The 27,910-nt window shown below is 34.9% G+C and overlaps 3 protein-coding genes and 1 pseudogene across 3 annotated transcripts; 2 read left to right on the forward strand and 2 right to left on the reverse strand.

Moving 5' to 3' along the window:
* Nucleotides 1–2,008: 2,008 nt before the first annotated feature.
* On the forward strand, nt 2,009–5,532 carry LOC132055477 (G-type lectin S-receptor-like serine/threonine-protein kinase CES101; annotated as a pseudogene).
* Nucleotides 5,533–6,252: 720 nt separating this feature from the next.
* Nucleotides 6,253–9,831, forward strand: LOC132058090 (mitochondrial arginine transporter BAC2-like). Its single transcript, XM_059450655.1, has 2 exons — nt 6,253–6,733; nt 8,756–9,831. The coding sequence occupies exons 1-2, from the start codon at nt 6,500–6,502 to the stop codon at nt 9,434–9,436; spliced, it is 915 nt and encodes a 304-aa protein (XP_059306638.1). The 5' UTR covers nt 6,253–6,499; the 3' UTR covers nt 9,437–9,831.
* A 2,809-nt stretch (nt 9,832–12,640) lies between these two features.
* Nucleotides 12,641–14,797, reverse strand: LOC132055479 (pyridoxal 5'-phosphate synthase-like subunit PDX1.2). Its single transcript, XM_059447325.1, has 2 exons — nt 14,012–14,797; nt 12,641–13,317 (listed from the first exon to the last, which is right to left on the reverse strand). Exons 1-2 carry the CDS (start codon nt 14,502–14,504, stop codon nt 12,890–12,892), a joined length of 921 nt encoding a protein of 306 aa, XP_059303308.1. The 5' UTR covers nt 14,505–14,797; the 3' UTR covers nt 12,641–12,889.
* Nucleotides 14,798–15,774: 977 nt separating this feature from the next.
* LOC132055478 (periodic tryptophan protein 2) lies at nt 15,775–23,289 on the reverse strand. Its single transcript, XM_059447324.1, has 9 exons — nt 22,771–23,289; nt 20,059–20,942; nt 19,436–19,687; nt 19,223–19,315; nt 18,686–19,057; nt 17,187–17,531; nt 16,785–17,012; nt 16,492–16,690; nt 15,775–16,322 (listed from the first exon to the last, which is right to left on the reverse strand). Exons 1-8 carry the CDS (start codon nt 23,105–23,107, stop codon nt 16,520–16,522), a joined length of 2,682 nt encoding a protein of 893 aa, XP_059303307.1. The 5' UTR covers nt 23,108–23,289; the 3' UTR covers nt 15,775–16,322; nt 16,492–16,519.
* Between the last annotated feature and the right edge of the window lie 4,621 nt (nt 23,290–27,910).

The following is a 27,910-nucleotide window of genomic DNA, read 5'->3' on the forward strand; positions in this document are numbered from 1 at the left end:
TTTTTTTAAGCAAAGAAAAAGAAAAGAGGAAAAGTAAAGAGTTGATATCCTTTCCAGGAAATTGAAAATAGAAGTTGGTTTTGTTAGATCCCTGAAATACTAATAAGCGGGGAAATATACACAACATATACAATAAGGTTGAATATTACTCACTACAATACAAAAATACATCTAAAATTAGGTTAGTTATATATCGATTCAATATGCTTAGCTTAGTTTACCACGAAGGGGTGCAATGAAATGGTTGAGATTAAAGATTTCAAGTTCGAGCTTGAGAATGGAACTCTTCATGGTAAAGAGTATCAGTACACCTAGTAACATGAATTTGAATTAATCGGGCTAGTAAATTTCGAATATCAAATATTTAAAAGTAAAGAATAATACTATCATTTAGCTTGTTGTTTCTCCTATTACTCCATATGTTATAGTGGGCCGAAGGGCAATGGAGAGGTTAAACCAATTTCACTGGATTTTTTGGGAGACAAATAAATTATAAGTACACCGACTTCTAGGGTTTTCTAGTGAAACCAAAGTCAAAAGGCAATAATGCATATGAGGAATTGGTCGACTGTGGGTGAAAGAAATGACAAATGCTGGTGGATTTGGCCACATAATTTGTTCATGCCTTGGATGAGGTTCAAAGAGTTGTTAACCTGAGTTCTCTGTAAGATTAGGTCTTTAAGAAACAAACAAAGAAGATGGTACTTGCATAACAAATGAGTAGTAACGCTGTCCCATCAATTAGCTAAACGATGTGCGCTTAAAGCAGTTCAAAGTGATTTTGGTCACTCTTTTGTCGATTGTGGATGTCCACAACAACTTGATCATGGCTTCCATGAATTCATTTTGCTGGTCAGAATAGTTTCCCGGTAGGCTAAGCAAACAAGGACAAAGTTAGCATGAGAAGTAGGGGTTCGACAGAACTCAGTAATTTTGATCTAAACCTTTTATATTAATTAAAAAATTCACTAATTATGTTTATATGATAAACTTCAGAAACTATAATTTTCAAATTCTAAACCTCTAAGCAAAAGGAAAAATGCAAGTGAAATTAAGTCCAATTGTCAATTGTGAATAAACTTTGCATGAATATTTTTTACAACTTAACTTGTTCATTATTATGTATTGAGTTATTATGGAGGAAAAAAAGGCGTTTAAGTTTTATGTATTGGCGGTGTAAAATATATTTATAAGATTATATCACTTTATAAATAGTTACTAGTAAATCTCTTAAGAGTAATAGCCATTAATTAATTAGTAATTGGTAAAGATGATAACTATCAACTATCACAGATAGTGGCGGAGCCAGGATTTTAAATAAGAGAGTTCAAAAATATAAAGAAGTAGACAAACGAAGAAGCCAAGGAGTTCAACATCTACTGTATATATATATATATATATATATAATAAAATAAAAAACACCTTGTATATACAGTGTAATTTTTCGCCGAAGGGGGTTCGGATGACCCCTTGACCCTTCTTCGGCTCCGCCCCGATCCCACGCATTAACATTCAATGATCGCGTAAATACATAACTTAAAGAAATAATCACTCGTTCATTTCATACCAAGCCCCAGACCCCACTTATGGGATTACACTGGGTATGTTGTTGTTCATTTGGTACCAAGCTTGAAGTTTGAACTTATAGTAATGGCTTTGAGGAAATATGTCTTGGGATTGATAAAGCAAAATGTGTCCTCAAGTTTGTTTTTCACAATTCAAGTTCAGGCCACATCGTCTTTACGATGCAGAAAAGCGGATTGTTTTCCCTTGGCTCTCTGATTTTCCACTAGTAATGTCTTGGGATTAATTAATCAGAGTACTAATTTTCCACTGGAAAAGGTGGCATGTTTGAAATTTTAAGCATACATAGAAAAACCAGGTCAACAAGAAAAATCAAAGTCAACAAACATGCTTGTCCCTGTCTTGGTCAGTCCATTTTGAACTCCAATTATTCCAGTGTGGATTAGAAATATGCAGCTGTAATCATTCAAGTGTAGATTAAAGAGCTGCAGCCTGTATATTTTCTTTCCTTCACATGGCCACCTACAAAAAAGTTCTGAACATTTTCATCCTTGTGTTATTCTGTCACTTTTTACGTGCAAACCTTGCTGACACAATCTTGCAGGGACAAAATCGAACTGATAACCAACAGTTGTTCTCGGATAATGGCTTCTTCAAACTGCAATTTTTCAGTCCCGGCAAGTCAAGAAATCATTACTTGGGTATATTTTACACTCTGTCAAGTAATATGTACTCTAATAATAATGGAAGAGAAGATGAAAAGGCTCTGTGGATAGCTAACAGGGACTCTCCTTTAGCCGATTCATCTGGAAGTCTTATGATTGATCCTGAGGGCAGATTACTGATTTCTGATAATCAAGGAAATGTAATTTTTCTTAGTGCTACTCCAACAAGAACAGCAACTAACTTAACTACTATACTACTCGATAATGGTAATCTTGTGCTGAGGGAACTGAACACTAATCGAACACTATGGCAAAGCTTTGATTATCCAACCGACACACTTATGCCTGGAATGAAGCTTGGGATTAACTTGAGAACTGGGCATACATGGTCTTTGACTTCATGGGTAAACGATCAATCACCTGCCTCAGGGTCTTTTACCTTAAGTACTGACCCTAATGGTACAAATCAGCTGATAATCTTGTGGATGGGCAACGTCTATTGGAAGAGTGGCCCATGGCTCACCAACGATTCTACTCTAGAATATGTCTCAAACGAGGAAGAGAAATACTTCAATAACACTGATGATATTTCTTATGGTAGGTACACCGTGAGTCCATCTTGATTAATACAGAATAGTTTTGACATAGATAGTGGTTTTGACAAAAATGATGTGTTTGATAATTGCAATAATGAGAATCCCAATGCTCGCTGCATGAAACAGGTCTTGCCCCAGTGCAGGGCAGCTAAAAAATATTGGTTTGAGCTTAGACAAGTTTACAGCTATGGATACAGCTTTAACTTTGATGAGAACTATACCTTGAGCCTCTCAGATTGCAAGGCCAAGTGTGAGAATAATTGCTCGTGTGTTGCCTATGCCTCAGTCGATAGGGACGATGGGACTGGCTGTCAAATTTGGGGGAACAGCACGAGTTTTGTGCCAGCAGAAAACAGTCTAGGCATAGGTGTTCTTTCTTATGAGTAAAGGTAATTATTGAGACCAAAATTATTCAATACAGTTACAGACTTAGAAAAACTTGCGGTTTCTTATCCTTGCATCAAAAGACATGTTGCAACTTATTTTATGATTACTTTATCCAGCTCAAGATATATTGTTTTGAGAGGGCACAACACTAATATCACCTATCTTCTTTAGTCTCATTTGCTCATCATTTCAAAATTTACTAGTACTAGAACCAAGCAATTTTCTCCGATCATGATGCTGCAGAATTTAATTTCAGAGAGCGTCATCTTCATTTCAAAAATGCGCTCGTGCAAATGCAACCATACCATACAGAATCTTGATTTGAAGGCTACTAAATTTTTTGGATTTCTAGAGTACCGATAATTAATGATAGCATCCTAGTGTATTCTCAAAAATTATGGGGAATTTTTGTCAGAAGCATTGACTTAACAGGTTTTGACAGATGGGAAGCGAAGATGGTGGATATGGCTGACGATACCTGTGTCCCTAATGGTATTTGCATTTGTTTGCTCCTTATTCTGTCTGATACAAAGAAAACTCAGAGCAAGAGGTGAGCAATACATTCACCCTAGCACTAGTCCACAATGATATACTTATTGTCTCTGATCTTCAATTTTGCATTTGCCAACTAGGCAAAGTCAGAGAAATGGAGAAAGTGTTATATGAGCAAGGAGGTCCTAAGGCCATTTCTCGCCAGTATAATAAAAAGAAGACTGCTAGAATAAGCAAGAAGTTCAGGCATGATATACAAATTTTCAGCCTTGAAACTATAGACATGGCCACAAACAATTTCTCGTCTGCCAATAAGTTAGGACAGGGAGGCTATGGACCCGTTTATAAGGTAAAAGTTTAAAAGCTTTTTAGCTAAAGCTGATTTTTAGATTTGCTAAGTAGCCAAAATTTCAGGGGATGTTGCTTGACGGGCAAGAGATAGCCATAAAGAGACTTTCAAGAAGTTCAGGGCAAGGATTGGTTGAGTTCCAAAATGAAATTATGCTGATTGCTAAACTCCAGCACACTAATCTTGTTAGGCTTTTAGGATGTTGCATTGAAGAGGAAGAGAAGATATTAGTTTATGAATACATGATGAACAAAAGCCTAGACTTCTTCCTATTTGGTATGGATTTCTTTTCATGCCTAATTTGCTTAATTAATTTTGTTTGATAACTAATACCCCCTTCCCATTTGTCATTGAACAGATCCTAGCAGAAAGGATTCACTAAAATGGAATACCCGTTTGAACATTATTGAAGGAGTTGCTCAAGGACTACTTTATCTCCACAAGTATTCAAGGCTGAGGGTGATTCACAGAGATCTAAAAGCCAGCAATATCTTACTAGATGACAATATGAACCCCAAAATCTCAGATTTTGGTTTGGCCAGGATATTTGGGAGGCAAGAATTTGAAGCTAACACGGAGCGGATTGTTGGTACCTAGTAAGTCCTTAATATCTAACAATGGTGATTCATTGTGTCGCGTTTTTTATGTCCTAAGTTGCTTCCTTTTCAGTGGCTACATGTCTCCGGAATATGCCATGAATGGCATTGTGTCGACGAAGACAGACGTTTTCAGTTTTGGAGTTCTAGTACTCGAGATTTTGAGTGGCATGAGAAACAACAGTTGCTATCACTTAGAACGACCACTGAACCTCATCGGCTATGTAAGCTCCTCTCATTAAAAATCAATATAGCATGATCAAGAGGCAGATGTAGCGTTTATTCAATGGGTTCAACTAAGCCCAATACGAAAATTACTCGAATTTTAAAATTCTGAACCCATAATTCTAAAGTGCAATGAGTCCAGTGCTAAAAACTTTAAATGTTCAACCTGTCAACTTTACATTCTTTTGGATCCGCCCTGGCATGATCGCTGAGTTGAACATGGAAATTTCGTACTTGATTGATATGTTAAAATTTGTCTCAGGCATGGGAATTGTGGAAAGCAGGCAGAGTCCTTGAAGAACTAACGGATCCAGTGTTGTCAAATGAATCAACACCAACGAACGAGGTAATGAGATGCATTCATGTAGGATTACTCTGTGTTCAAGCTAATCCTAATGACAGGCCATCAATGTCAAATGTGGTTATGATGCTCGCTAATGATAACTTGCAACTACCCATTCCTAAGCAACCAGCATTCTTCATTGACACGGCTATGGCAGCAGAGACTGAAATTCATGAAGAACTTGGAAATTGTTCCGCAAATGGGCTAACAATTTCGGATATGGTAGCTAGATGAATTGTGTTGTTGTATGGATCTCATGTATCACGAACTTGTACAACTCAAATTGTCAATTGTCAAAAGGTGATATGTAATCTCCTTAATGAAACAAAATAAATACTATTGCTTGTCTCCTTCATCTGAATTTACTTTTTCAAGATATTCCTCCTTTACCTCTTACATATCTTCCTCCTCATTATCCTCCTTCCAGAGGATTACTGATTATTAGGTGCTGCCTAAATTTTAATTGCACCCAAGTGTCTATATTAAGTATGAGTTGTTTGACAAAAGAAAGTAAGCAAGCTTGTTAGCGTCTTTAAAGATTATATTGTGTCTAAACAAGTTTTACGCCTTCAGCAACTTAATTCATTTTATATCATCTATTTTGGACGCAAATGAAGATTCAAATATCAGATGTAACAGAATTCAGAAATCATAGTTTAGTTATCATACCTAATGTCATAAATATGATTTATATTTTCCTGTAGATAGACGTATTCTTCTGTCCCCTCTTGATCTGGAACTTCAACGCTGCAATTTGTGTCAATACACTTTCTCATATTATTTTAAGTTCGCTCAAAAGAGATTTTTAGACGTAATCCAAAAGGTCCAGAAGTTGTTTAAAAAAAGGTCATTTGCTAAACTGTGTGAAAATTTCTCCTCAAAAAGTTGGGCTGATAAATGACCCGAGACAGCCCAGTATACTGTTGGTAACTGCTAACTTTTGATTGGTCCACATGGCATATGGGTGGCTCCCAGGAAAGAGGTAGTTGGACGGTTTGGTTGGACGTTTCTTACATTAGTTCCCTCCCAATAAAATAGCATTCTTGGCTTCTATGGGCAATAAAAGAAAGAAAAATTAGTTTGCAGTATCGCACATTTTCAAGATTCAAGGCCGTGCATACTTCCTCCTTTCTTTAACTACCAAACAAAAGGTGCAATGCTGGAGCTGGTCATTTTTTATATCACAGATATTTAAGCAGGTCATTTTTTATGGCAAAAGTTGGCAAAAAACACATCTTGAATAGATATAAAATAGGAATAGGTAATGAGGTGGAGAATTAAAGCAGGAAAAAATGTTTTATTGATTGGGGAATGAAGGGGGAATGGATTTTTGGCCAGAATTTCTTGCGAGTAGTTGGGGTAAGGAATTTGTGGCTGGTGGATTTGGAGGAATAGCTGGTCTTGTTTCTGGTTATCCACTCGACAGCATTAGAGTTCGCCAGCAAAATTCTAAGAGTGGCTCTGCTTTCAACGTTTTCCGGCATGTAGTCGCCACGGAAGGTCTCTTGTCTCTCTACAGGGGCATGGCTGCACCTCTAGCCTCCGTCACCTTTCAGGTCAGTTTATGCTTCTCTAAAATTTGCTGCGACAAAAAAGTCATCGGGTTCGGGGTTACGCTGAAAAAATTTTGAAATGCGGGTAAAATTTGTATGAATAAACACTATTCCTCGTCTAACTTAAAACCCCGCATAACATGTTCTAATTACCCCTTTTAATATGGACATGATTTTCATTTATCATGTCAAAAGTGATGATTTATGAGGTTGAAATCATCAATCCAGCTAATTGTCACCTAACAAAAAAAGAGAGACACGAGAAGAGCCCCATATGAATTTTGCTTATCCTAGTAAAGGGATTTCTTGATACATAAATTTGAGTATTGCCATAATTTATTCTGCAAATCTCCAGTCGTCACCGTGCTAATACGTATACTTCCTTGGAAGTGGCAATCGTTAGTTACCCTTGCTGTTATGTTAATTTCCACGAGTATTACTAATTTAGAAGGAAGAGAAGGGTAAAATACTATCAAGATGATAAGTAATTCAGTATGCTTTGAACCTTTGAAGTGATTTTGGTTGCCAATACAAATGTCATTTTTATTATATTGACCTGCATCCTCACTTCGTCCATCAGCAGCCCTTTAGTCATTGGTCCGAAACACGGGCCACAAATAATTGAATAATGTAGGAGATAAAAAGGTGTATGCTCTGTGCATTATCGCAGATGACAAACAAATTTGGCATGCACGAAACCTATGCTAAGTTACTAGATATATAACCACTTGTTTTGAGATTCACAGAGAGTGTTTAACAAGGCAAACCATCAGAATGGCCGTCTAGAGGGAAAAAATTGAAGGAAATATAATGACCATAATAGAACATATGCGTCAGACTCTAGATTTTGATATGTCCACATTTTAATACTGATTTTCTTTACAGCCATAGAGCCAAGAACAAGTCTTTAAGTTTTTGCTGACAAATCTCTCAACATTTTCTACCAAAGCATAATAAAAAATCAAATACTCCCTGCGATTTTATATAAAGTCAATTAATGAATAGGATCAATGGTGATAACTAATAACGTAAACGTGTCATATATAGAATTTGCCCGATTTGTTTTATTTGTTCTTTTTTGTTAGTAATGCAACATAAAAATAAAGTTAATTTAAACTCCACCCTTTTTCATTTAACAAAGTTGAAAAATAATTTTTGAAAAGAATCACAAAAATAAAATAAAAATTACATTCATTATTAAACAAATCTATCTAACATAAAAAAATTACTTCAACAAGAATTTAAAATTTAATAGCTCTATGTAATTAAACAAAATCATTTATAATTATCAATGTTATTTATGAACGAAAGACAATACCAAAATGTTTTAAACAAAACAAAAATAATATAAAAATTAATTAAACTAAAATAAACTACAAGCTATATATAGTTTCAACGAGTATAGTTGCATGTTGTAACTAAAAACAATGAAACAGAGTACCAAAATTCAATTTATAAAAAGTTTAAATTTTGTTTGAACTAAAATAGATTTTAGAATATTATTATTGAATTTGAGTGAGAAATCAAACTACAAAAGATGAAATAGAATAAAGAAAGACAATATAAAAGTAATAAATTTTACCAGCTAAATAAATTTTACCAGCTAGTAGTTGGGTGCATTAATTGAATATAGCTGGTCTAATATATATCCATTTGTTTTGAGATTCCGTAAAGAGTTGGTAACAATTGCAAACCTCAGACATGGAGTACTGACCCAAAAATAACAAAAAGTAATTTGCGATAATAAAAAGAACATATCGTTAGACTCTAGATTATTGATTATGTCCAGAGGTTTTATCTGGATTCAATTATTCTTATATAGTCATATTTAATAATATTTTTCCTTCTATAAACAGTCTCTAAGTTTTTGCTGAATCTCTGACACATTTTCTACCCGAAGCTAGCTCTCCGATGTCTCTCCTTATGCAAGAATAAATTTGATTTCAAATCTGGCAAAATCTGAATCAATCGAGTTTCAATTTTCGTTCTTACAGCATGAATAAATTGCTCTTCTCCCTCTTGTAGAATGCCATGGTATTTCAGATCTATGCAATGCTATCGCGAACATTTGACAAAAATATCCCAGCAAGCGACCCACCCTCATATAAAGGAGTAGCTTTGGGTGGCACTGCAGCAGGAGCAATTCAGAGCCTAATTATCAGCCCTGTAGAATTAGTGAAAATCCAACTTCAATTGCAAAGCAAAACCAAGCAATGCAGCAATCAAACAACTAGTCTCCATGGTCCAATTGATGTCACAAGAAGAATATTCAGACAGGAAGGTTGGATAGGAATCTATCGTGGACTGACCGTTACTGTCCTCAGAGATGCACACTCTCACGGTCTATATTTCTGGGTATACGAATACACTAAGGAGAAACTTCACCCTGGTTGTCGCAAGAACGGTCAAGAGAGCTTCCAAACAATGCTCGCAGCGGGTGGTCTTGCAGGAGCTGTTAGCTGGATAAGCTGTTATCCCTTAGATGTTGTTAAGACAAGACTCCAAGCTCAATCACAGTCTAAATCTGCAAAATATCGTGGTATTGTTGATTGTTTCAGGCGAAGTGTGAGAGAAGAGGGACACAGTGTGCTCTGGCGAGGTGTGGGAACTACAGTTGGCAGAGCATTTCTAGTGAATGGGGCTATATTCACTGCCTATGAAACTGCCCTGAGGCTCCTTTGCAGTCACAATGACAATGATCGATGAACCAAACAGAATTCTGCATCATGAACTTTGTACTGCTCACATTACTTGGTCAGTTTTGAAAAAACATATAGGAAGGTGGATATATATATGAATCCAAATATGCCGAATCATTCATGTTATGATCTTCTACATCTCCCATTCCGTCATCTGACTTATGTTCTTCATGTAACATTCACATCGAATGACTTTCGGATAGAAAATAGGATTGATCAAGTTCTATTGAATTTGACTCGTAAGTGATCATTTATCAAAGAATGACTAATGCAGACTAATACATTACTATAAAACAGGACTAATGAACTCTTTAAAAAAAAAAAACTGCTATCCAAATGCAAGAATTGACTGTATTGAATTTTGTCATTTGTTGTCTCTATATTCATCACTAACAAATTGACTCGCGCTTCGCGCGGTAGTTAAAATCTTATTAAAATTTTGAAATTAATCCCTACATTTAGCTTAAATAATTTTTTCAATAAAGAAAATGCATAATACAATCCTACTATGCATGAAAATTGAACTAAGCGGTAATAAGCATAAGCCTTAGATTAACAGAAAGGAGAGAACTACACAAAAAGCTAGCAACAAAAGAGAAATAAGCACAAAAAAATTTATATACACTTTTGTTTGATAAACACTTCCAATTGAGACGAACATGTAACAATGAAAATTAAATCTATTTTCCAATAAGCTGTAATACTACAACAACATTCAATATATATCTTTCTTCATTCTCCTTAAATCTTCCATTGATCTTCTTATCTCTACCATCCTTCAAAATACATTCAACCATTTCTCATACACTTTCATCTTCTAAGATTCCGTCCCCATAAACATAAGAAAATGAAATTCAGAAAAAAGAATGAAACCTAAGCACCAATATTCAAATTAATTGAATGAAAAAAAAAAGAAAAAAAAACTACTAAGGAATACATATATGTGTGGAGATTCCAACGTTTCTTTTGAACTATAATTCAAGGTTATCAAACATAAGCTTGCTTTAAATGGTAGTGATCTAGTAGCTTAGTTGACCTCGAACTTTCACGCTTGTTGGTGAGAGTCTCTCTCTCTCTCTCTCTCTCTCTCTCTCTCCCCATTTCTCCTTCCCCTGCCCCCTATAAAATTAAAAAAAATTAAAAAAAAAATAAAAGAAAAAAACACTTGCTTTAAATGTCTTATGGGTGCCACGTCACTTTTCAATTGCCCACAATTGTATATGATTTATTCACAAAATTAAAAGAAAGTGAGATAAAATAAAAGTAATTAATGATAAAGTAACATAGAATAAGGAAATTAGATGGATTTATAAGAGAATTTTGAATGAATACATTATCTCTTTAATTAAAGAGTTGGGTGATTTTTGGGGGAATTATGTGAAGGTATGTATCATCTTCAACAATGCTAATCATAGGAAATAAGTGGGTTCAAATAAAAGGAATAAAAAGCAAAAACATTGAGGTAAAAGATAATAAAGATTTCTGTTTTTACAGTTGAAAATTTCTCTAAAAATAATGGAGAAAACATATTAATAGAACATTTACTTTCCTCTCCGCACCAATTAAATTCTCAGTTTTCCTCCTCGAATCTCGTTTGTAAAATTGTCATTCTTATGATAAATGCCTTTTTTTTTCCTCGGTTAACTTTCCGATCTTTCCTATAATAATTATAAAAATTTAAAGAGGGCAAACAATAATTAAGTGACATCATCATATATGCAAAATAGAGAAAATTTTAAAAGACACTAAAGCATACCCCAAAATAGAAGCTAGAGTACTGTTAAAATTCAAAAAGTAAATTAATAATAAGGATAAATAAAGGGGAAGAAACTCTATATTAATATCTCAGTAATGCAAAAAAAAAAAAAAATGACAGTGTAAAATCAGAAAGGCAAAGCAACTGTACGTATATTGAAACAGATCATTATAGAGGTAAGAAATACCAAGGATATTAATTGGAGAAAGGAACGGCGACAAGAACGAGGTGTAGCCTCTGGGTTTATTTAGTACTTCCTCCGGAACAAAAAAGAGTCCACTTATCCTTCTTTTTCTTGAATAAAAAAAAAAATCACTTAGCAAATCAGAAAAGAATTAATCTTATTTTTTCATATTTTTCCCTATTAAGTGTTATATGATTAAATCTCAATGACTATTTAATTAGGGATAGTTTAGTTAAATTACTATTTTTATCTAAGAGTCAATATTTTCTTAAGAAATGTGCAAATGATTAAGTGAATTTTTTTTTTTTGATCCGGAGGGAGTAATAATGAAGTGAGAGACAGAGGCAAATTTTTGACACTATTGTTTTGAAAAGGCAGCGTATGGAAACATCACAAAAATATGCCGAAATGTATGTCTGGTTTTTCTTTTTTTTTTTTTTTTGAACTAATTAATTAATAGAAGTTAAAATGGATTAAAAGGCCAAAATTATGAGAAAAAAGATAAATAAAAACCATACATTTATGTTGCGCTACGTTAGTAGGCCGATGTACTGCTTTTATATATATATATATATATATATATATATATATATATATATAAGATTACACACAGCTATAAACATGTAAAGCATAACTGAAAACAAATAGATCAACGTGCCTTCACAATGTAACAGCCAAAGACATTTCATGTAGATGTAACTTGAGCTCTTAACTTAAATACTTACGTAAATAGAAGCGTGATGTTAATTGAAACCTATGAACAACTTCATGTTTTGGATAATGAATCACTACGCGGGTATAATATAATCAATCTCTTCAAGGGAAAGGTAGGTTGCAAACCCATGCTTACGGCGGATAACATATTTTTTAGTGGAACTTGTAACTGGTAACTTTTTGGTGGTAGCCAAAACAAGACCTAAAAGAACCAAAATGTTGTCTAGATAATTTAGCAGAACTTTCTCCGGTTGTTAAACAAGTATTAGTTCAAAAGTTCTGCCGCTCTATTTTGTTATCTGTACTTGTGCCGCTCAAATGAATCACTGCGCTAATACAGTGCCAACACCCGTTTAACAATTGGTTAAAATTCTGCTAGATTATCTGGACAATTTTTTAGTTCTTTTACGCCTTGCGTTTTGGCCACCACCAAATTACAAGTTCAGCTCAATATGAGCTCTGCCGTAAGTATGGATTTGCAGCTTACCTTTCCCTTGAAGATATTGGACATTAGGAGGATTATACCCACGTAGTGATTCATTCTCCAAAATATGAAGTTGTTTGTAGATATGCTCAATTAGCATCACACTTTTATTTACTCAAGTACTTAAGTTTAGAGTACAAGTTACCCATACAAATTTTTCTTTTGGCGCCACAACATACGGAGTGCTAACCCATCATCATGTTATTGCAAAAAGTAAACCAAGAAAAGATAAACGTTGTTCACAAATACTCGACTGCAAAAATACATAATACTATGATCAACAACACACAAAGAACAGACTAAGCTTGCCAGCTTGGTATCATCAGTAAGTCTCTGCATTAACAAATTGCTCGACCCTGTTTTCGTTCAGATTTAGACCACCCATTGCTTCCTCCAAACCACTACTCGCCGCAGCCAAAATATGGGGATCGTTATAGTTCCTAACAGCCTGCACAATTGCCCTAACTTTTTTATAAGGATCAGAGCAATTGAATATATCCGATCCGATAAATACACCATCACAACCCAGCTGCATCATAAGCGCCGCATCTGCAGGGGTAACGATTCCACCAGATGCAAAATGAACTACCGGAAGCCTACCCATCTGCTTCGTTTGTGCAACAATATCATAAGGTGCACCAATCTTTTTTGAGAAAGTGAAAACCTCATCATCATCCATGTTTGAGAGAATTCTAATACCTCCCATCACTTTCCTCACATTCCGAACTGTCTCAACAATATCACCAGTACCTGAAGGAAATATGTTATTCAGAAACTCAATGGTCACTCTAAATGCTCTCTACAATCTCCTAAACTCTCTCTACTATATGAAAATAGCTAGCAGCAGTTCTATTTATAATACTCCCTCCATCCCAATTTAAGTGTCTTACTCTTTGGTCTGTCCCAAAAGAGTGCCTCATTATATGTTTAGTAAGCTGACAATTCAAATATCATACCTGACAAGTTTAAAACCACAAGATTCAAAAAACATTTAGTACATTAAACACATTTTTAATTTAGGACCACAAGATCCAAAAATCTCGCTATTTCTTAAACTCTAAGCCTACTCAAACCAAAACACTTACTGCTCGTTTGGTACGAGGGATTATGAGGGATAATTGATTTCGGGATAAAATTTGGGATGAGATTAGATAAAATCTCAAGATAACTAACCCTGAGATTTTAGTGTCATTTTTATCCCACAATGAAAGTGGAAAAACATCCCAAGATAACTAATCCCAGAATAATTAATCCTGAATAACTTGTTCCCCAACCAAACGAGCCTTTAAATTGGGACGGAGGGAGTATGAAACTTACTTTACCTCAAAACAGGAAAAATTATTTCTATATGAATTTGACTATAAATCTTAACTATACGCGAATCAAAATATCAAATCATAACCAATTTTGATTCCTACAACTTTGAAATATTTTTCCAACATACCTGATAGATCCCCTTGTGTCCTAATCATAGCAGCACCTTCTCTAACTCTTCTCAAAGCTTCTCCAAGATCTCTACATCCACATACAAATGGCGCCCTAAAATTATGTTTATTGACGAAATTATCCTCATCAGCTAGGGCTAATACCTCATTCTCATCTATATAATCAACACCAATAGCTTCAAGGATCTGTGCTTCAACAAAATGACCGACACGTGTCTTCGCCATTACAGGAATTGAAACTCCCTGTTTGATCTCTTTAATTAGAGTCGGGTCGGGCATTCGCGAGATTCCGGGTCCTTTAGGATCCGAAACTACGATACAACAAGCGCCTGCTGACTCAGAAATCTTTGCTTGATTGACGGTGGTGACGTCAGCAATGGCACCGCCACGTAGCATTTGAGCAATTCCTACTTTGATTGAGAACGGATTTTTCTTTGTATCAGTAATGGTGGCGCTGCCACTGTAGAGTGTAACGGCACCGTCTTCTTCCATTTGTTTGCAAACTGTTTGTGAAAATGCCTGAACCAAAAATGTAAGGTTTGAACGGCTAGATTTGAATCTATTGAGAATTGATGGTGGAGATTGTTGATATAAAGGGGAGAAGAGGAGTTTCGGTGTGATTTAGATTGTTCGAGAAACTTCGAGGAGCTGTGTCTGTATCGTGTTTTGGTGGAAAATGTAGAAAGTTCTGATGGTTTCGATTACAGGGGATTAAATCTAGGCTGTTTTACGCATTTTGGTACTTGTCTTGTTGGGGTAAAGGCTGTAATATGTCGCTAGAGGAGAAAAAAGGGGACGTGAGAAAAAGGGCAGAAGAAAATAACGTTTGGGATCGAACTCAAAATAATTTATTGTATAAAGGCATTTGGACATAAAAAAAAATGTAAAATTTTAAAAGAAATATTATTTCAACTAAAAAAAAAATTTTAAAAAAAAGTGGAATTAAAAATTGAAATTTTATGTAGACATGCATTTATGAAAAAATTAAAATTTTGTGTGTGAAAGAAAAGTTACGTGAAAATCTAGTCAAAATTATATTTTTTTTAAAAATCAAGAAATTGATGTATGACCAAATGCTGTTTTGAGGAAAAAGATCTCCATGGAGCAGTTATGAATTATGATGAACTAGAGTTAAATGAGTGTCAAAGTTTCTTAGTTTAAAGTAATGATTGCCAATCATTATATGGGAGCACTTATCTTTTGGAAAAATATTGGTTAAAAATTTAATAGTTTTTGATAAAATTACCATGTCTATGACATACGCAATATATTTTTTCAATCAAAATGGGTCCGAAATTTTGATATCAACTAAATTATATACTCCAATTCTGTGCTGCAGTTTTTGTTAAATTTAATTGTTTGTTTTCTTTGATATTGAATCTATTTATTACTACATTTTTTTTCCTAGTGAGAATTTCATCATGATGGTCCCTATGTCAACTAAAAATTGCCTTGGATTTTGTACCGTCCAAATTTTAAAGAACATAGAAGATCACAGTTTAGCTGAAACTTATATATATCAGTATATATAGACTGTGATTCATGTATTCTAGAGCTACATCTTTGTATCCCATCATCTGGCCTTCGATGACCCTTAGGCTTCAATTTCGATGATTCAGTCATTTGTTTCCAATAAAAATAGCAGTGATGAGTTATGGACCCCAAATTTGGAATCAACATTTCAGATTGTCCTTCACAAAAGAGAACGAATTATAGATGTCATTTGCCTTAAAGAAATAAGATTACTATTAACGAGAGAATGAATACGAATTGGATTAGGCATTTCAAAACTGTCCTATTCAAGGATACAATGACTCATTCCACATCCTATACTTGAAACAAGAACTTCCATATCTAAACCAAAGCCAAAAATGACATACAAATACAAGCCCAAAACTTCCATTTCTAACCAAAACCTAAAATGACATGTAAATAGTAGCCTGCTTTGGCAAGCCGGTAATAACAGAGACCGTCTTTTTAAGACATAAACAGAAGCAATGCTCTTACCATCTAGGTCCAATGAATTATTCACCGTTAGTAATCTCATTGTCTGAAGCTTGGTTTTGCAATAGCTAATGAGTGCTGAAGAATTGCTAGCCCCAATTACTGTCTCAAGTACATACATCTGTCAGCAGTATAAGATGACTGTGCGGAATCAGTTGTCTTCATAAGTGTGTCGCTCAACTCTTGGACGCATGATGAAATTGTTACAACCAAACTTCCATATTAATCCTGCAGTGGTCGCAAGAACATGTTCGCAATGGTTTCAAACCAACAGAGATTCAGGAAGCATCGAGATTGGCCAAATAACTGGAACGGAGGCAAAAATAATCATATGTAAGCTAGCTATTGAAATATCCTGAAACTAGTGAGCATCTCAGGATTTAAGTTTCTAAAGCTATGGTATCTCATAAAAACAAATGTCAAACAGTCCTATACTAGTTGACAAACAAAAGCAAAAATCCGAGAAAGAGCTTACCAAAGAGCCAACAATGCCAAAAGAACTGTCACTTAGCATCACTTGCAGAGCACAAATATCGAAGCAAATATTCATTAGAGTTACATGTATCAGCCAAATCTTGATGCAACCTGGTAATTGACTTCTGCAAGGATTTTAGAGCAGGAAGCAACTTTCTGGAATTTTGCTGAATAGAATGGCCATGGATTTTGCAAAGTTCCTACAAGACATGCAAAAGGATTAAAAACTGACAAATGCGTATAACACTAGTCAAGGTAAGAAAGAGCTAGAGGAGTTCGTATTTGATAGGAAACCTGACACCATCTGAGAATGAACTCCAAATACGGGCAGTTCTCCAGCAGATATGCTAATGCCTCAACTAATCTCTGAATATATTTAACAGGGACTGAGGATGCTACTGCTGGTATATCTGCAGGACTGACACCAGTAATGCACTTCTTAATCAAACTATCTTCATTCAAGCGTAGGCTGAGAATCAATGCTCGACTAGTCTGATTTTCCTTTAGTGCTGCATCAACAGCCTGTAAAGCAAAGTACATACATAAGTGTAATGGAAATGTGTCTATGCACTGATGCCATGATGTATTTAAATTTGGGAAAGTCAAGATACAAGAAATCTGAACTTTATTTCCTTCAATCTCATTCCATAACCATGTAATGATGGTTTCAGAACTTTATTTTAAACAAGGACTTACTTCTGGAGTAACATCAATGTCTAGATCAGTGGGGTCGAAGATAAAAGACTCATCCATAGAATAAATCAAGACTCCTTCTGTAGTTGCAGCTGCCCAACTCCTGCCAGTTGGGGCAATTCTCAGGCATTTTGTTCGAATAACTGGTCTTCCATGATTGGGCATTGACCCGGGCAAGTCATATGCCAATTTATTTCTCACTTGCTTATCAACGCCTTCTTCTGTATCACTATTTTCATCATCAATTAGATTGAGCGGACCACTCTCTGTCATGTTTTTAGAGTTCAAAATGTCCAGCACCCCATCCAAGGAAAGATTGTGGGTTATCTGGAAGCGACGCAGCAACACCTGCAAGGTAATAGGTTATTTATTTGGGTCAAGAAACAACAGTCTAAAGCAAAAAATAACTTTTACAGCTTCATGGCACAAAAATCTCAAATCAGCAAGAGAACAGCGGGACCAATCAATGAAATTTATAAGGAAACATTCCATCCATCTCTAATCAATGAAAGGAAACTACATTTTTTTAATAAGGGAAAGGAAATTAGTTGTACACAAAATATGAACAACCAGAACATTGTGATGATTCACAAGCTTTATGATTTCAGGGACCTAATTGATTTTTGAGTACAGATCTGTAGAAATATTGTTGCATTATATCATCCTAATTTATGAAGTTCCAAAGATTATTTCAAATAACAAACAGACTATTTCGAGTGAGGCCATTACTCTTAATTATACAATAAGCTAAATCTGACGACAGCTAAGAAATGTTTCAAGTTGGTCAGGGTCCTTGAAAAACTCATTCACGAGTCCATCAAACAATTACAAACCCCAGAATTTGTCCTGGGAAGAAGATCAGTAACATTCTGCCTTCTTAAACTAGACAGTCTGCCTCTTCTTTATTTTGAGGAGTCTGCCTCTTTTTTAAAAGAAAAGAGATAAGGAAATAGCCCCATGTACACTGGACCATTATTTGGGGCATTGCAGAGAGAACATGTTTTAAAGACCCTGCATGCATTTTCTTCAATTGGGCTTATCTCGGTCAGTCTGCCAGTTTTCAATGACCAGAAAAAAATATAAAGAACTATCCCCATGTACTCTTATTCATTATTTCGGAGCAATACCAAAATGATTCATAGGGGAATTATCTACCTTTTGTAATCTAGCTGCAGCAGGGAGACATGGAAAATTACAGGAGGTCAGCAAACTAGGGTAGATTTTACTAAAAAACACCAAGTATACATGCCCCATATAATCAAAGAATTTACAAACTTTTGAGTTCAAGCTCAAAGTAAAACGAACCTACTTACGAGATGAAGAACACACTAACTCACTACCAAATCAACGTATTTGAATTTGAGCACATTTTACACCCAATAATTTTTTTGGGTGTCACATAAAAGCATTACTAGTTAAGATAGTCATACACCAAGAGCATACATTACATGTAATACCAGCTTCCCTAAGCAATAATATGTATATTGAAAGAAGCCACAAACCTGATCGGCAACATCGTACATACAAATATATTTACTATTTCCACCAGCTAATATATAGCTTCCATCAGCAGAATAACACAAGCTTGTGAAGCACTTCCCAGACGTCGAGTTAGCTGCTGAACGACGATCAGACATGAGACGTCCACCTGCAATATCCCTGCGGCCTTCAATTGTGTACATCAACAGACCCTCAATTGGATCCCAGAAATGAATATGTCCATCCAGGGTGCTACATGCCAGCTGCTTGCCATCAGGACGATAAACAACTGTGAGGACATCATGAGTGTGAGGAAATGTTTCAACTGCTCCTTTTCCTTCAAAAACATCCCACAAGCGAACAGTTTTGTCCCATGACGAGGAAGCCAAAGTAGCCTATGGAAAACCAGAAAAAGTTAACCAAGCTCTACAAAATTATTGGACTATATTTATTTATGGTGCATTAGCAAAATACTGCCAATGCCAGTGTAGAGGATTGACAATAGGGAGATAACCTGACATAAATAATAAAAGGAATCTTAAGATTAGATAAATACTCACATTAGTCGGAGAAAACATTAGCCCGTGAACAGGACCCTCATGACCGCTAAGAACGTCTAGCAATCTGCCCGTCTTCATTGACCAGACAAAAATCTATGAAGAAAAGCAAAGATGGTATATTTGTATCAACAACAATACAGAAACTAATAGTATTATCTATAACAACCAATGATGGTTCAAGATATGGTCAAAATTCAATCAGAACTGCAGTACCTCAAATGAGTCTAGGGTTCCAGCACATATCACTTCACCACTCTGATCAGATGCCAAAGAAACAAACTGCTTAGATGTAGGGGTAGTAAAAGTCCTAAAGTTTCTATATCTGAAGAGATCCCACGCGCGAACTGTCCCATCCAAAGAGGCACTTAAGAGACAGTGATTGCCAGGCATGAAATGAAGTGCAGTAACTGCATTTGTGTGCTCAGAGAATGTTACAATGCAGAAGCCAGATGAAACAGTCCAAACCTGCAAAACATAGACAATGAATTAGTGAATACCAAAGTTACCTGAAACTGAAGGTGCAGAGAACTGGAGAAGTAGGAACTTCTTTTTGAATAAAAAGTGGGAATCGTTAGGTGGAAAAGGAGTCATGCAACAATCTACAATACATACAAAGTCCTCTGGAATAAACAATTTAAATTTAACCTGCAAGAAACGATCGCTTCAGTAATTTGATGCATTGAACTCTAAACGAGCTTAAAACGATGGCTTCCCTAGCAAACTGAATTAGACGCAAACTTCAAGTTTTGCCTCACTGGTCGTGATTACTAATTCTGAAAACTTTTCCTCAACTCGCATAAACTAGTTAACATAAAAGCAAATCTAAATCCTCTTACCTTAATTTTGTTGTCATCTGCTCCTGTGGCCAAGAGCTGAGAATCTGGTGAATATGCAAGGCAGTTTACATCAAAATAGTGTCCCTGTTGCTTCAGTATGTAACTCTCTGATTTCCATTCCCATACAAGCAACTGTCCAAGCCTTGCACATCCGAATGTCAACCAATTCCCAAGATCATTAAAAACAGCAGTAGTTATCTTCTCTCTCGAGATAGACAACAAGTGAATGCACACAAAATCTGGCATTTGATAAAGACCAAAAACACCATTAGAAAAACCAACTACTGCCATATCAAGACCCCTATGATAATCACAAGCTGTTAACTTTGCTGGTGCTTGCATGAAAAAGTCTTTCTTTATCAACTCCCATTTCAGTTTATGCAACTGAAACCTATCTTCCGGGTCCAATGTACCATCTTTTCCATCAAAATTCTTTCTTTTTTTGACCCTGCTATCACTATCACCTTCTGCATTGTTCCCTTGTGCTTGCTCTGGTGTACCTGGTGATTCTGGCTCTGAAGCAACCCCTGCGGGTTCATCAAAATTTCCATCCATTGCACTGTATCCCCAACTAAAAATGGCGCCATCTCTAGATACGGTATAAACTCTACAAACCTTATTAGTTTTCTTATCAGTTCCAAAGAAAGCACCTACAATCACATCCCTATGGCCTAAAAACAGAAACGGCTTGTTATACTTAAGTGATTTTTTCAAATAAAAAAGGCTCGCAGTTAGGTCTTTAGACCCCGCTAGCACATAATCAGAATCCGGACTCCAATCAAGTGACGTAATTCTATCATTACAGTCTGTGAATGTCCTGATCAACTCAAACGGAAAGAATTCTTTCCTGAAACCAGGCGAACGCCAAATTTGCAGGAGCTTACCTGCAAAAAATTTACAATTATCAATAAATGCTGTTGGAGAGATTAGGTAAGTCAACATTGGAAATTCAAGAATCTCATTGAAACTTCATAAGCGTCTGGACGTAGATTTGGTTGAAATTTGAAAAAAAAAAATAGTTTTCCAAGTTGAAGTTGACAAACCATGTTTGGAAGTAGAAGTCGAGTCTGGACATACATTGCACTTGAAAAGAAGTTTTATGAGTGGACAAAGATTTTTCACAACCAGTTAACTCATAGTCAAAAGCTAACAAAAAATTAGTTCAATGTTCTGAAAAGTAAAAAAACTATGTCCAAACGGCTCCTTGAACTAATTATATTGGCATTTAGATGAAACTATTTTGCAGAGAAATGGGATGCAGAACCAATGTGTAATGTGTTGGAACCATTGTCTTATTACCGTGAGAGCAAAGGGGACATAAGGGTCAAGGAAATTCCTCAACAATTTTTTTATTTTTTTTGGGGAATTTTTCAAATATATAGCCCAACCTATGTTACTCGGACTCTTCAAAAATGGACATGGGTGCGTGTTGGATCCTCCAAAAGTAGTGCATTTTTGAAGGATCCGACACGGGTGCGGCATCATTTTTGGAGAGTCCAAGCAACATAGAGCCCAACATGAAATATTACGCCACGCCCAATATGCATATTATACAACATTATACCTGGGGAAAGCATAATATATGATGTATCAACCTTGTATAAAAATGTATAATAGTGTATAAAAGGTGCTTATACAAAATTTGGGCTAAACCGGGTAACAAACTCAAAATATGGGACACAAACGTATATATTTTCTCCCAGTAGGCGGTAACATAGAGCGTAATTTCCCCTTTTTGTTACGTCTCATGATTTCAATAGCTCTGCTGAGAACAATTAGTGGAACAACGTCAAGTGTTAAGTTTTGTTAATATGATAATTGGAGCTTACTGGTGGCAACGGCAATGAGCAGTCCATTAGGGTCAAGATTGAATGTATTTTTTCACCAATATGAGAAAAGTTGCAACTTATAGCAATTCTCATGTAGTTTTCAAATATATAAATTTTAATCTTAAAATACACTAGTGAATTAATAATATAATCCAATTTAGCTTCAAAGTTTAGTCAAATTGACTATTTGAAAAGTGAAAAGTATCACATAAATTGGGACAGAGGGAGTAGTATCACATAATGTATCAACCTTGTATAAAGTGTGTAAAAGGTGTTTATACAAAATATGAGCTAAATCGGGTAACAAACTCAAACTATAGGCTACATGGTGTAAATATTTTCAAAAATAAACATAGAGCATAATTTTCCCAATTGTGTTAATTCTCGCGATGTGATAATTGGAGCTTACCTGCGGCAACATCAATGAGCTCAAATTCAAATATATAAATTTTAATCTTAAAATCTTAAGTTAATCTAATCCAATTTAGCTTCAAAGTTTAGTCAAATTAACTCTCGAAAAGCAAAAAGTATCAGATAAATCGGGAGGGACGGAATAGTATTTACCAGCGGCAACAGCAATGAGTTCACTTCTGTTATTTTTTGTCTTAAAAATAAGTGCTTATAAGCAATTTTCTATCTTACTCAAGCACTACAAAACTGCTTAAAAGCACCCAAAATAAGACAATCCAAACAGGCTCAATATCAAGTGTTCATTTTCGTTATTTTCTTGTCTCAAAAATAGTTCTTATAAGAAATTTTCTATCTTACTCAAGCGCTACAAAACTGCTTAAAGCTATTTTGGATTAAAAGCACCTAAAATAAGACAATCCGAACAGGGTCGATGTCATGTCCTAATTATTGTGATGTGATAATTGGAGCTTACCAGCGGCAACAGCAATGAACTGTCCATTAGGGCTAAACTTAGCAGCCGCAACAGGATGCTTAAACGTAATCCGATGAAGCACAGCGCGGCGGCGTAGGTTAATGAATTGGCAACGGTTGTTATCGTCGATAGCGAGAAGGAATACGCCGTCAGGAGAGGCAGCGATACGGCGGAGATTGGATGAGGACTGTGATGGTAATGTAATTGTTTCTGATTTGACGAGGTCTGTTACGGAAACACGGTTACCGACTGGGGAGATGAGGAGATTGTTGTTTACGACTAAAGCGTTGCCGCCTCTATAAGGGGCTCCGAGAAGGTTCTGGAACCTGTAATTCATGGTTGTAAAGTGAGAATACAGGGAATGAAAGTGATTGATTGCAGAGAGTGTAGGAAGTTCTTCGTAGAAAGGGATGAAGAGGTGATGTAAGAATCGACGAAGACAGTAGCAGAGAGTGGCTCAAAAACGAGATGCGTTGTTAAACCCTAGTCAGGAAAACGGGCTTTTCTTAAACCCTAGAGGGAAACTGAAAGAGACGAAGGGGTTTAAATTAGGGTATTTTAGTCATTTTGGCTCTTGATTTAAGGGGTTGGTTGGTAGCGACTCCATTTCAATTTATGTGAACCCATTTAATTAGGCACGAAATTTAAGAAAATAGAAAAGACTTTTAAATTTGTGGTGTAAAATGAGTCACATATATTTTGTGTGGCTATAAATCTTATGCAATTATTTTCAAATATAGAAGAGGTCATTTTTTTACATTGATTAATAAGAAAATGGGTTTAGATAAATTGAAACAGAGTGAGTATTTCCTTATATGATACTAGTAGTTTTTACTTTTTAGTGGCTCCCAAAAAAAGATTACACATTTTTATATTTAGTAAAAATTCAACTTTAAAGTTATATTTTTACCTTTAATAAAATGATTTTCTGACAAACAATTTTTATGGTTTGCTTGAGACCATAAGTTTTAAAATTCTTTCTTTATTTCTCGTGTCAAGTCAAACAACTTCATATAAAATGAGACGAGGGAGTATCACATTTGATAGCTAGTTAGGAGGTAAGTTATTCATGTATAAAATTCATACGGTGTTTGATTGATTTAGAAACGCAAAACTAATGTACGTGTATACGTTATAAGGAATTTATGTAATTATTATGCATATAAGATGGAATAACTAATACATGGCTTAGTTACGAGGGAATCTATGTATTATTGCAGGGTTTAGTTATTCATGTACTAGTTATTCAATCATCTATCCCGTATAAAATAATGCATAGATTTCCTCATAACTTGTACATATATTAGTTATGCGGCTTTCTAAATTGTAAACCAGACACTAAGAGTGAATAGTTTTCAAAAACTGACTTAACCGACCGAATCATACCGTACCGGATTAATTTTTAGGTTTTGTTTAATAAAACCGACAATTTTTATATAAATTTATAATCGTACCGAATAATTAGGTTGGTTTTAATTTTATAAAAATAATCCAAAAAAATATCGAACCATACCGAATAAGTTTATATGTGTACAATATATTCTATATATTAAATTTCAATATAATAAAATATTAATATTTCTGTCTTGGTTTCGGGATGATGAAAAACAACTACAATCCGATAACATAATTAACACCTAAAGTCTCAACTCTCAAATCTATTATGCTACTCCTATTGAAATTAAATTAGTTCTAGCATCACAAGTAGTAACTAACTTGTAAGCTACAAGGTATTCCAACGATCTTGGATAAAAAGTTACAAAGTACCATATATCTTTCCTCTCATGTGATTTTAAATTTCTCTTATTGAATACTTAATCTTAGTAGACTTAGATCTGAGTCTCATCTTGATTGATTTTTGGCCCCTCGTGTGATCTAAATTATACTTTTTGTCTTTGTTTAACATTGTTTTATAGTACCACAACATAGTGGGATCAATTTTTATTCTTATCGTTTTTCATATTTTTTTATTCTTCATATTTTGAACAATAAAAGTGTCAAAAGAGTATTTGCCAAAGTCTTGTAGAAGTGATATGATATCGAGATACCAAAACTTGTAGCACCCCCTTTGATGCCACTTACGAAACAAACAAACTTCATACTTACAATGTTCAGAAGAAATTTATTTAATAAGATATTCGCAATCATAAAACACTTTAGTTAAATCAACACCTATTTTGAGTTAAATCAACACCTATTTAGAAATATCCAATAATAAAAATGGACAACACCTATTTTGAGTTAAATCAACACTTTAGAATTCATCAAACACATAGTAGAGAAATATCTTTCATGCTACAACATCCAAGGCTCATACCAAGCATGACATTCAACTCCCAATCTCAAATACAAACTAGTTAAGTTTCCCAAGTTCAACATAAGTACTTAATTTAAAATATTACAAGACTTGGGCATGGACACTCCCAAAATAGTCAAATCATTCAGCAAAATCAAGTTACAAAATATTAGTATCATAACCCAAATTTCATTCAAAAGTGCATATCTAAGTGTATCACATGTATCACGTACAAGTCCCCAAAAGTATACAAAATGAACATGCTAATGCAAATGTGATCTTCATCTAAGCTTCCAAAGAGTCTACTTCAAATAGTCATCCATAAGTCTCCCTCGAGACATCATCTGCGATAGTAACAAACTATCGCTAAACATAAAGAGTCTCCATAAGTCTCCCTCGAGACATCATGGCATATAAACTTAACTAATAATTCATATAAAAAAGTATGCTATGTAAGGAGTACAAAAATAAATTCTAGAAATGAGCATATCAAAATCATCATCAAGTATTTAAATGAAGGTACAATTATTTCAAGAGAATCAAATATCAAATAATAAAATAGTTCAATATATCAATATTCAAAATCTCAAATGTCAAGAAGCTTTCCAAAGCTAATTCAAAAAGGTCCACCGATTAGTTAATTGAATAGTGAGCTATGTATCAACTATGAGTGCAAGAAGTAAATTCAAGACATAAGCTTATCCGATTTATCATCAATGTATGACATTTCAAGAGAACCACCAAACCATAAGATAGTCCAAGATACTAATAGTTCAAATACCAAGTGTCAAGAATGCTTTCGAAGCTAGTTCATGAAACATCATTCAATTAGTTAATTTAATAGTGAGCTACGTATCAAAAATGAGTCCAAGAACTAAATCCAAGTAATAGACTTATCAAAGTAAGCTATATACGATATCCAAGAGAATCAACTATCAACCCAAGAAGTAGTTCTAAATAACAATATTCATATCTCTAGTGTCAAGAAAGCTTCCCAAACTAATTCGAGAAAGTCATTCAGTTATTTAATTTCACCCAACACATACGTCTCATCACATCAAGCATAATCAAATAACAAGAAGGACCGAAGCCCAAATCAAGAAGGGTCGTCACTCAATAATAAAGAGAATCATAAGCCATGTTGAAAGTGGCTTTCCACTCATACTCGAGAATGGACAAAAGTCCACTATCAAGACAAAATGTAAATCCAAGGTCAAGATGGGCAAGATCCGAAATCAAGAAGGGTCGTCCCCCAATAATCAAGAGAATCAAGGGCCATGTTGAAAGTGCCTTTTTCACTCATACTCGAAAATGGACAAAAGTCCATCGTCAAGATGAAATGTAAATCCAAAGTCAAGATGGGCAAGATCCGAACAATACCATGAGATATGTCATTATAAGTGACAAAGTCACTATCACAAGAAGGACAATGTCCCGACAAGAATGCAATAATGCTCAAGCAATCCGTATATGTGGGCGAATTAAGTCGTCTTACAAAACTACTTCACATAACACCAATGTGATTTTAACATACTCATAACTCAATTACAAAATTATACCCTCAATGATAATGTTATCATATTGAAGTGTCTCAAGATATTCTTTTTCAACCAACAAAGCAAGTAAACTATTAAAGTAGCAACAAAATTAATATGACGATAATTTAAAGTAGATACTAATTCACCAAAATTCAAGCTTCTCACAATATCTCAAACAAAATAAATTGAACAAAAAGTTCAAGTTTAGGTGCAAACCTTGGAGCTTCAGTGCTTCTATAGCTCAAACAAACATCAAGAAGTTATAAATGCCCAAAGCAACGATCAAATAAATATCGACTTCCTTAGCCAATTTTCCTTAGCTTGTACAAGAGTATATATATACCTTAAATACATAATCAAATGTCTAGTTAAGTTCAATGTTTTCAACATGTCGAAACTAACATGATATCAGTGAAAATCACCCTAAACTATCAAAATAGAAATTCTGGACAGTACTACTGTCTTGTATTGTGGCTCAGTTTCAAAGGGGTAAACGGCAAAAATATATTTTGTGGTCTTAATGAAAGTTGTAGATATATGTATTGGGGTTTCAGAGAAATTTAAATCACCCCAATATCAATTTCATACAAAAATATATGCTCAAAATACTAGCAGTAGTACATGGAGGGTTTGTAAAAAAGCCAGAATGCGAAGACTCGCCCTATATTTCGTCACCCCTTTTTGAGTAAATATAAGAAAAACTAGGTTTTGGAGCCTGAACAAATGTTGTAGATCTATGAAATAGCTTTCCAAATCATCTTGGATCACTTAAAACGAAATTTTATACAAGGAGATATGCTGCAAATACTAACAACTATCCAGTTCAAAAATGGGTTTGGTAAACTTACCTCAAAAGTGTGGAGTAGCTTGTGGCTCAACCAAAACAAGTCTTGTTGGTGTTTTAGTGGGAGAATTTGATGAGAGGAGAGGAGTTTTGGGGCCTCCTTTTTCTAGAGAAAACGAAATTTTGAGGAGGTGGAGAGATATGAGCCTATTATATATTCCTTGGATAAGGATTGAAAAAAAAGGTGGCTGCCCAACTTTTATGTTTGGATAAATATGAAAGGGTGGCTATCCAAAATATTAAATATCTATTTCATTTTTTAATTTACTTAAGATAATAATAGTAGGAGTAGTTTACATAATTACACCATAACACTTCAAATGAGTTCCAAATATCGTCAAATTCACGTTTAGGAAGTGCGAAGTAAAATTTACCCTTACTATCAAGATATGGTCAATCGAAAATTCAAGTGTTAGTTTAAAAATTTCGGGGTGTTACAGGCTCAATTTCTCAAACTTCTCC

Source organism: Lycium ferocissimum, chromosome 5 (assembly GCF_029784015.1).
Source record: "Lycium ferocissimum isolate CSIRO_LF1 chromosome 5, AGI_CSIRO_Lferr_CH_V1, whole genome shotgun sequence".
NCBI classification, from domain to species: Eukaryota; Viridiplantae; Streptophyta; class Magnoliopsida; order Solanales; family Solanaceae; genus Lycium; species Lycium ferocissimum.

What these genes read in the sequence shown, in the direction of transcription:
- LOC132055479 (XM_059447325.1), bottom strand. Translation starts at nt 14,504, where the DNA reads ATGGAAGAAGACGGTGCCGTTACACTCTACAGTGGCAGCGCCACCATT. An exon ending in GACACAAGGGGATCTATCAG is followed by an intron (nt 13,318 to 14,011) that starts GTATGTTGGAAA and finishes TATTTCCTTCAG; the next exon opens with GTACTGGTGATATTGTTGAG.
- LOC132055478 (XM_059447324.1), bottom strand. Translation starts at nt 23,107, where the DNA reads ATGAATTACAGGTTCCAGAACCTTCTCGGAGCCCCTTATAGAGGCGGC. An exon ending in TGTACGATGTTGCCGATCAG is followed by an intron (nt 17,532 to 18,685) that starts GTTTGTGGCTTC and finishes ATTACCTTGCAG; the next exon opens with GTGTTGCTGCGTCGCTTCCA. An exon ending in ACATTGATGTTACTCCAGAA is followed by an intron (nt 17,013 to 17,186) that starts GTAAGTCCTTGT and finishes TTTGCTTTACAG; the next exon opens with GCTGTTGATGCAGCACTAAA.
- LOC132058090 (XM_059450655.1), top strand. Translation starts at nt 6,500, where the DNA reads ATGGATTTTTGGCCAGAATTTCTTGCGAGTAGTTGGGGTAAGGAATTT. An exon ending in TAGCCTCCGTCACCTTTCAG is followed by an intron (nt 6,734 to 8,755) that starts GTCAGTTTATGC and finishes TCCCTCTTGTAG; the next exon opens with AATGCCATGGTATTTCAGAT.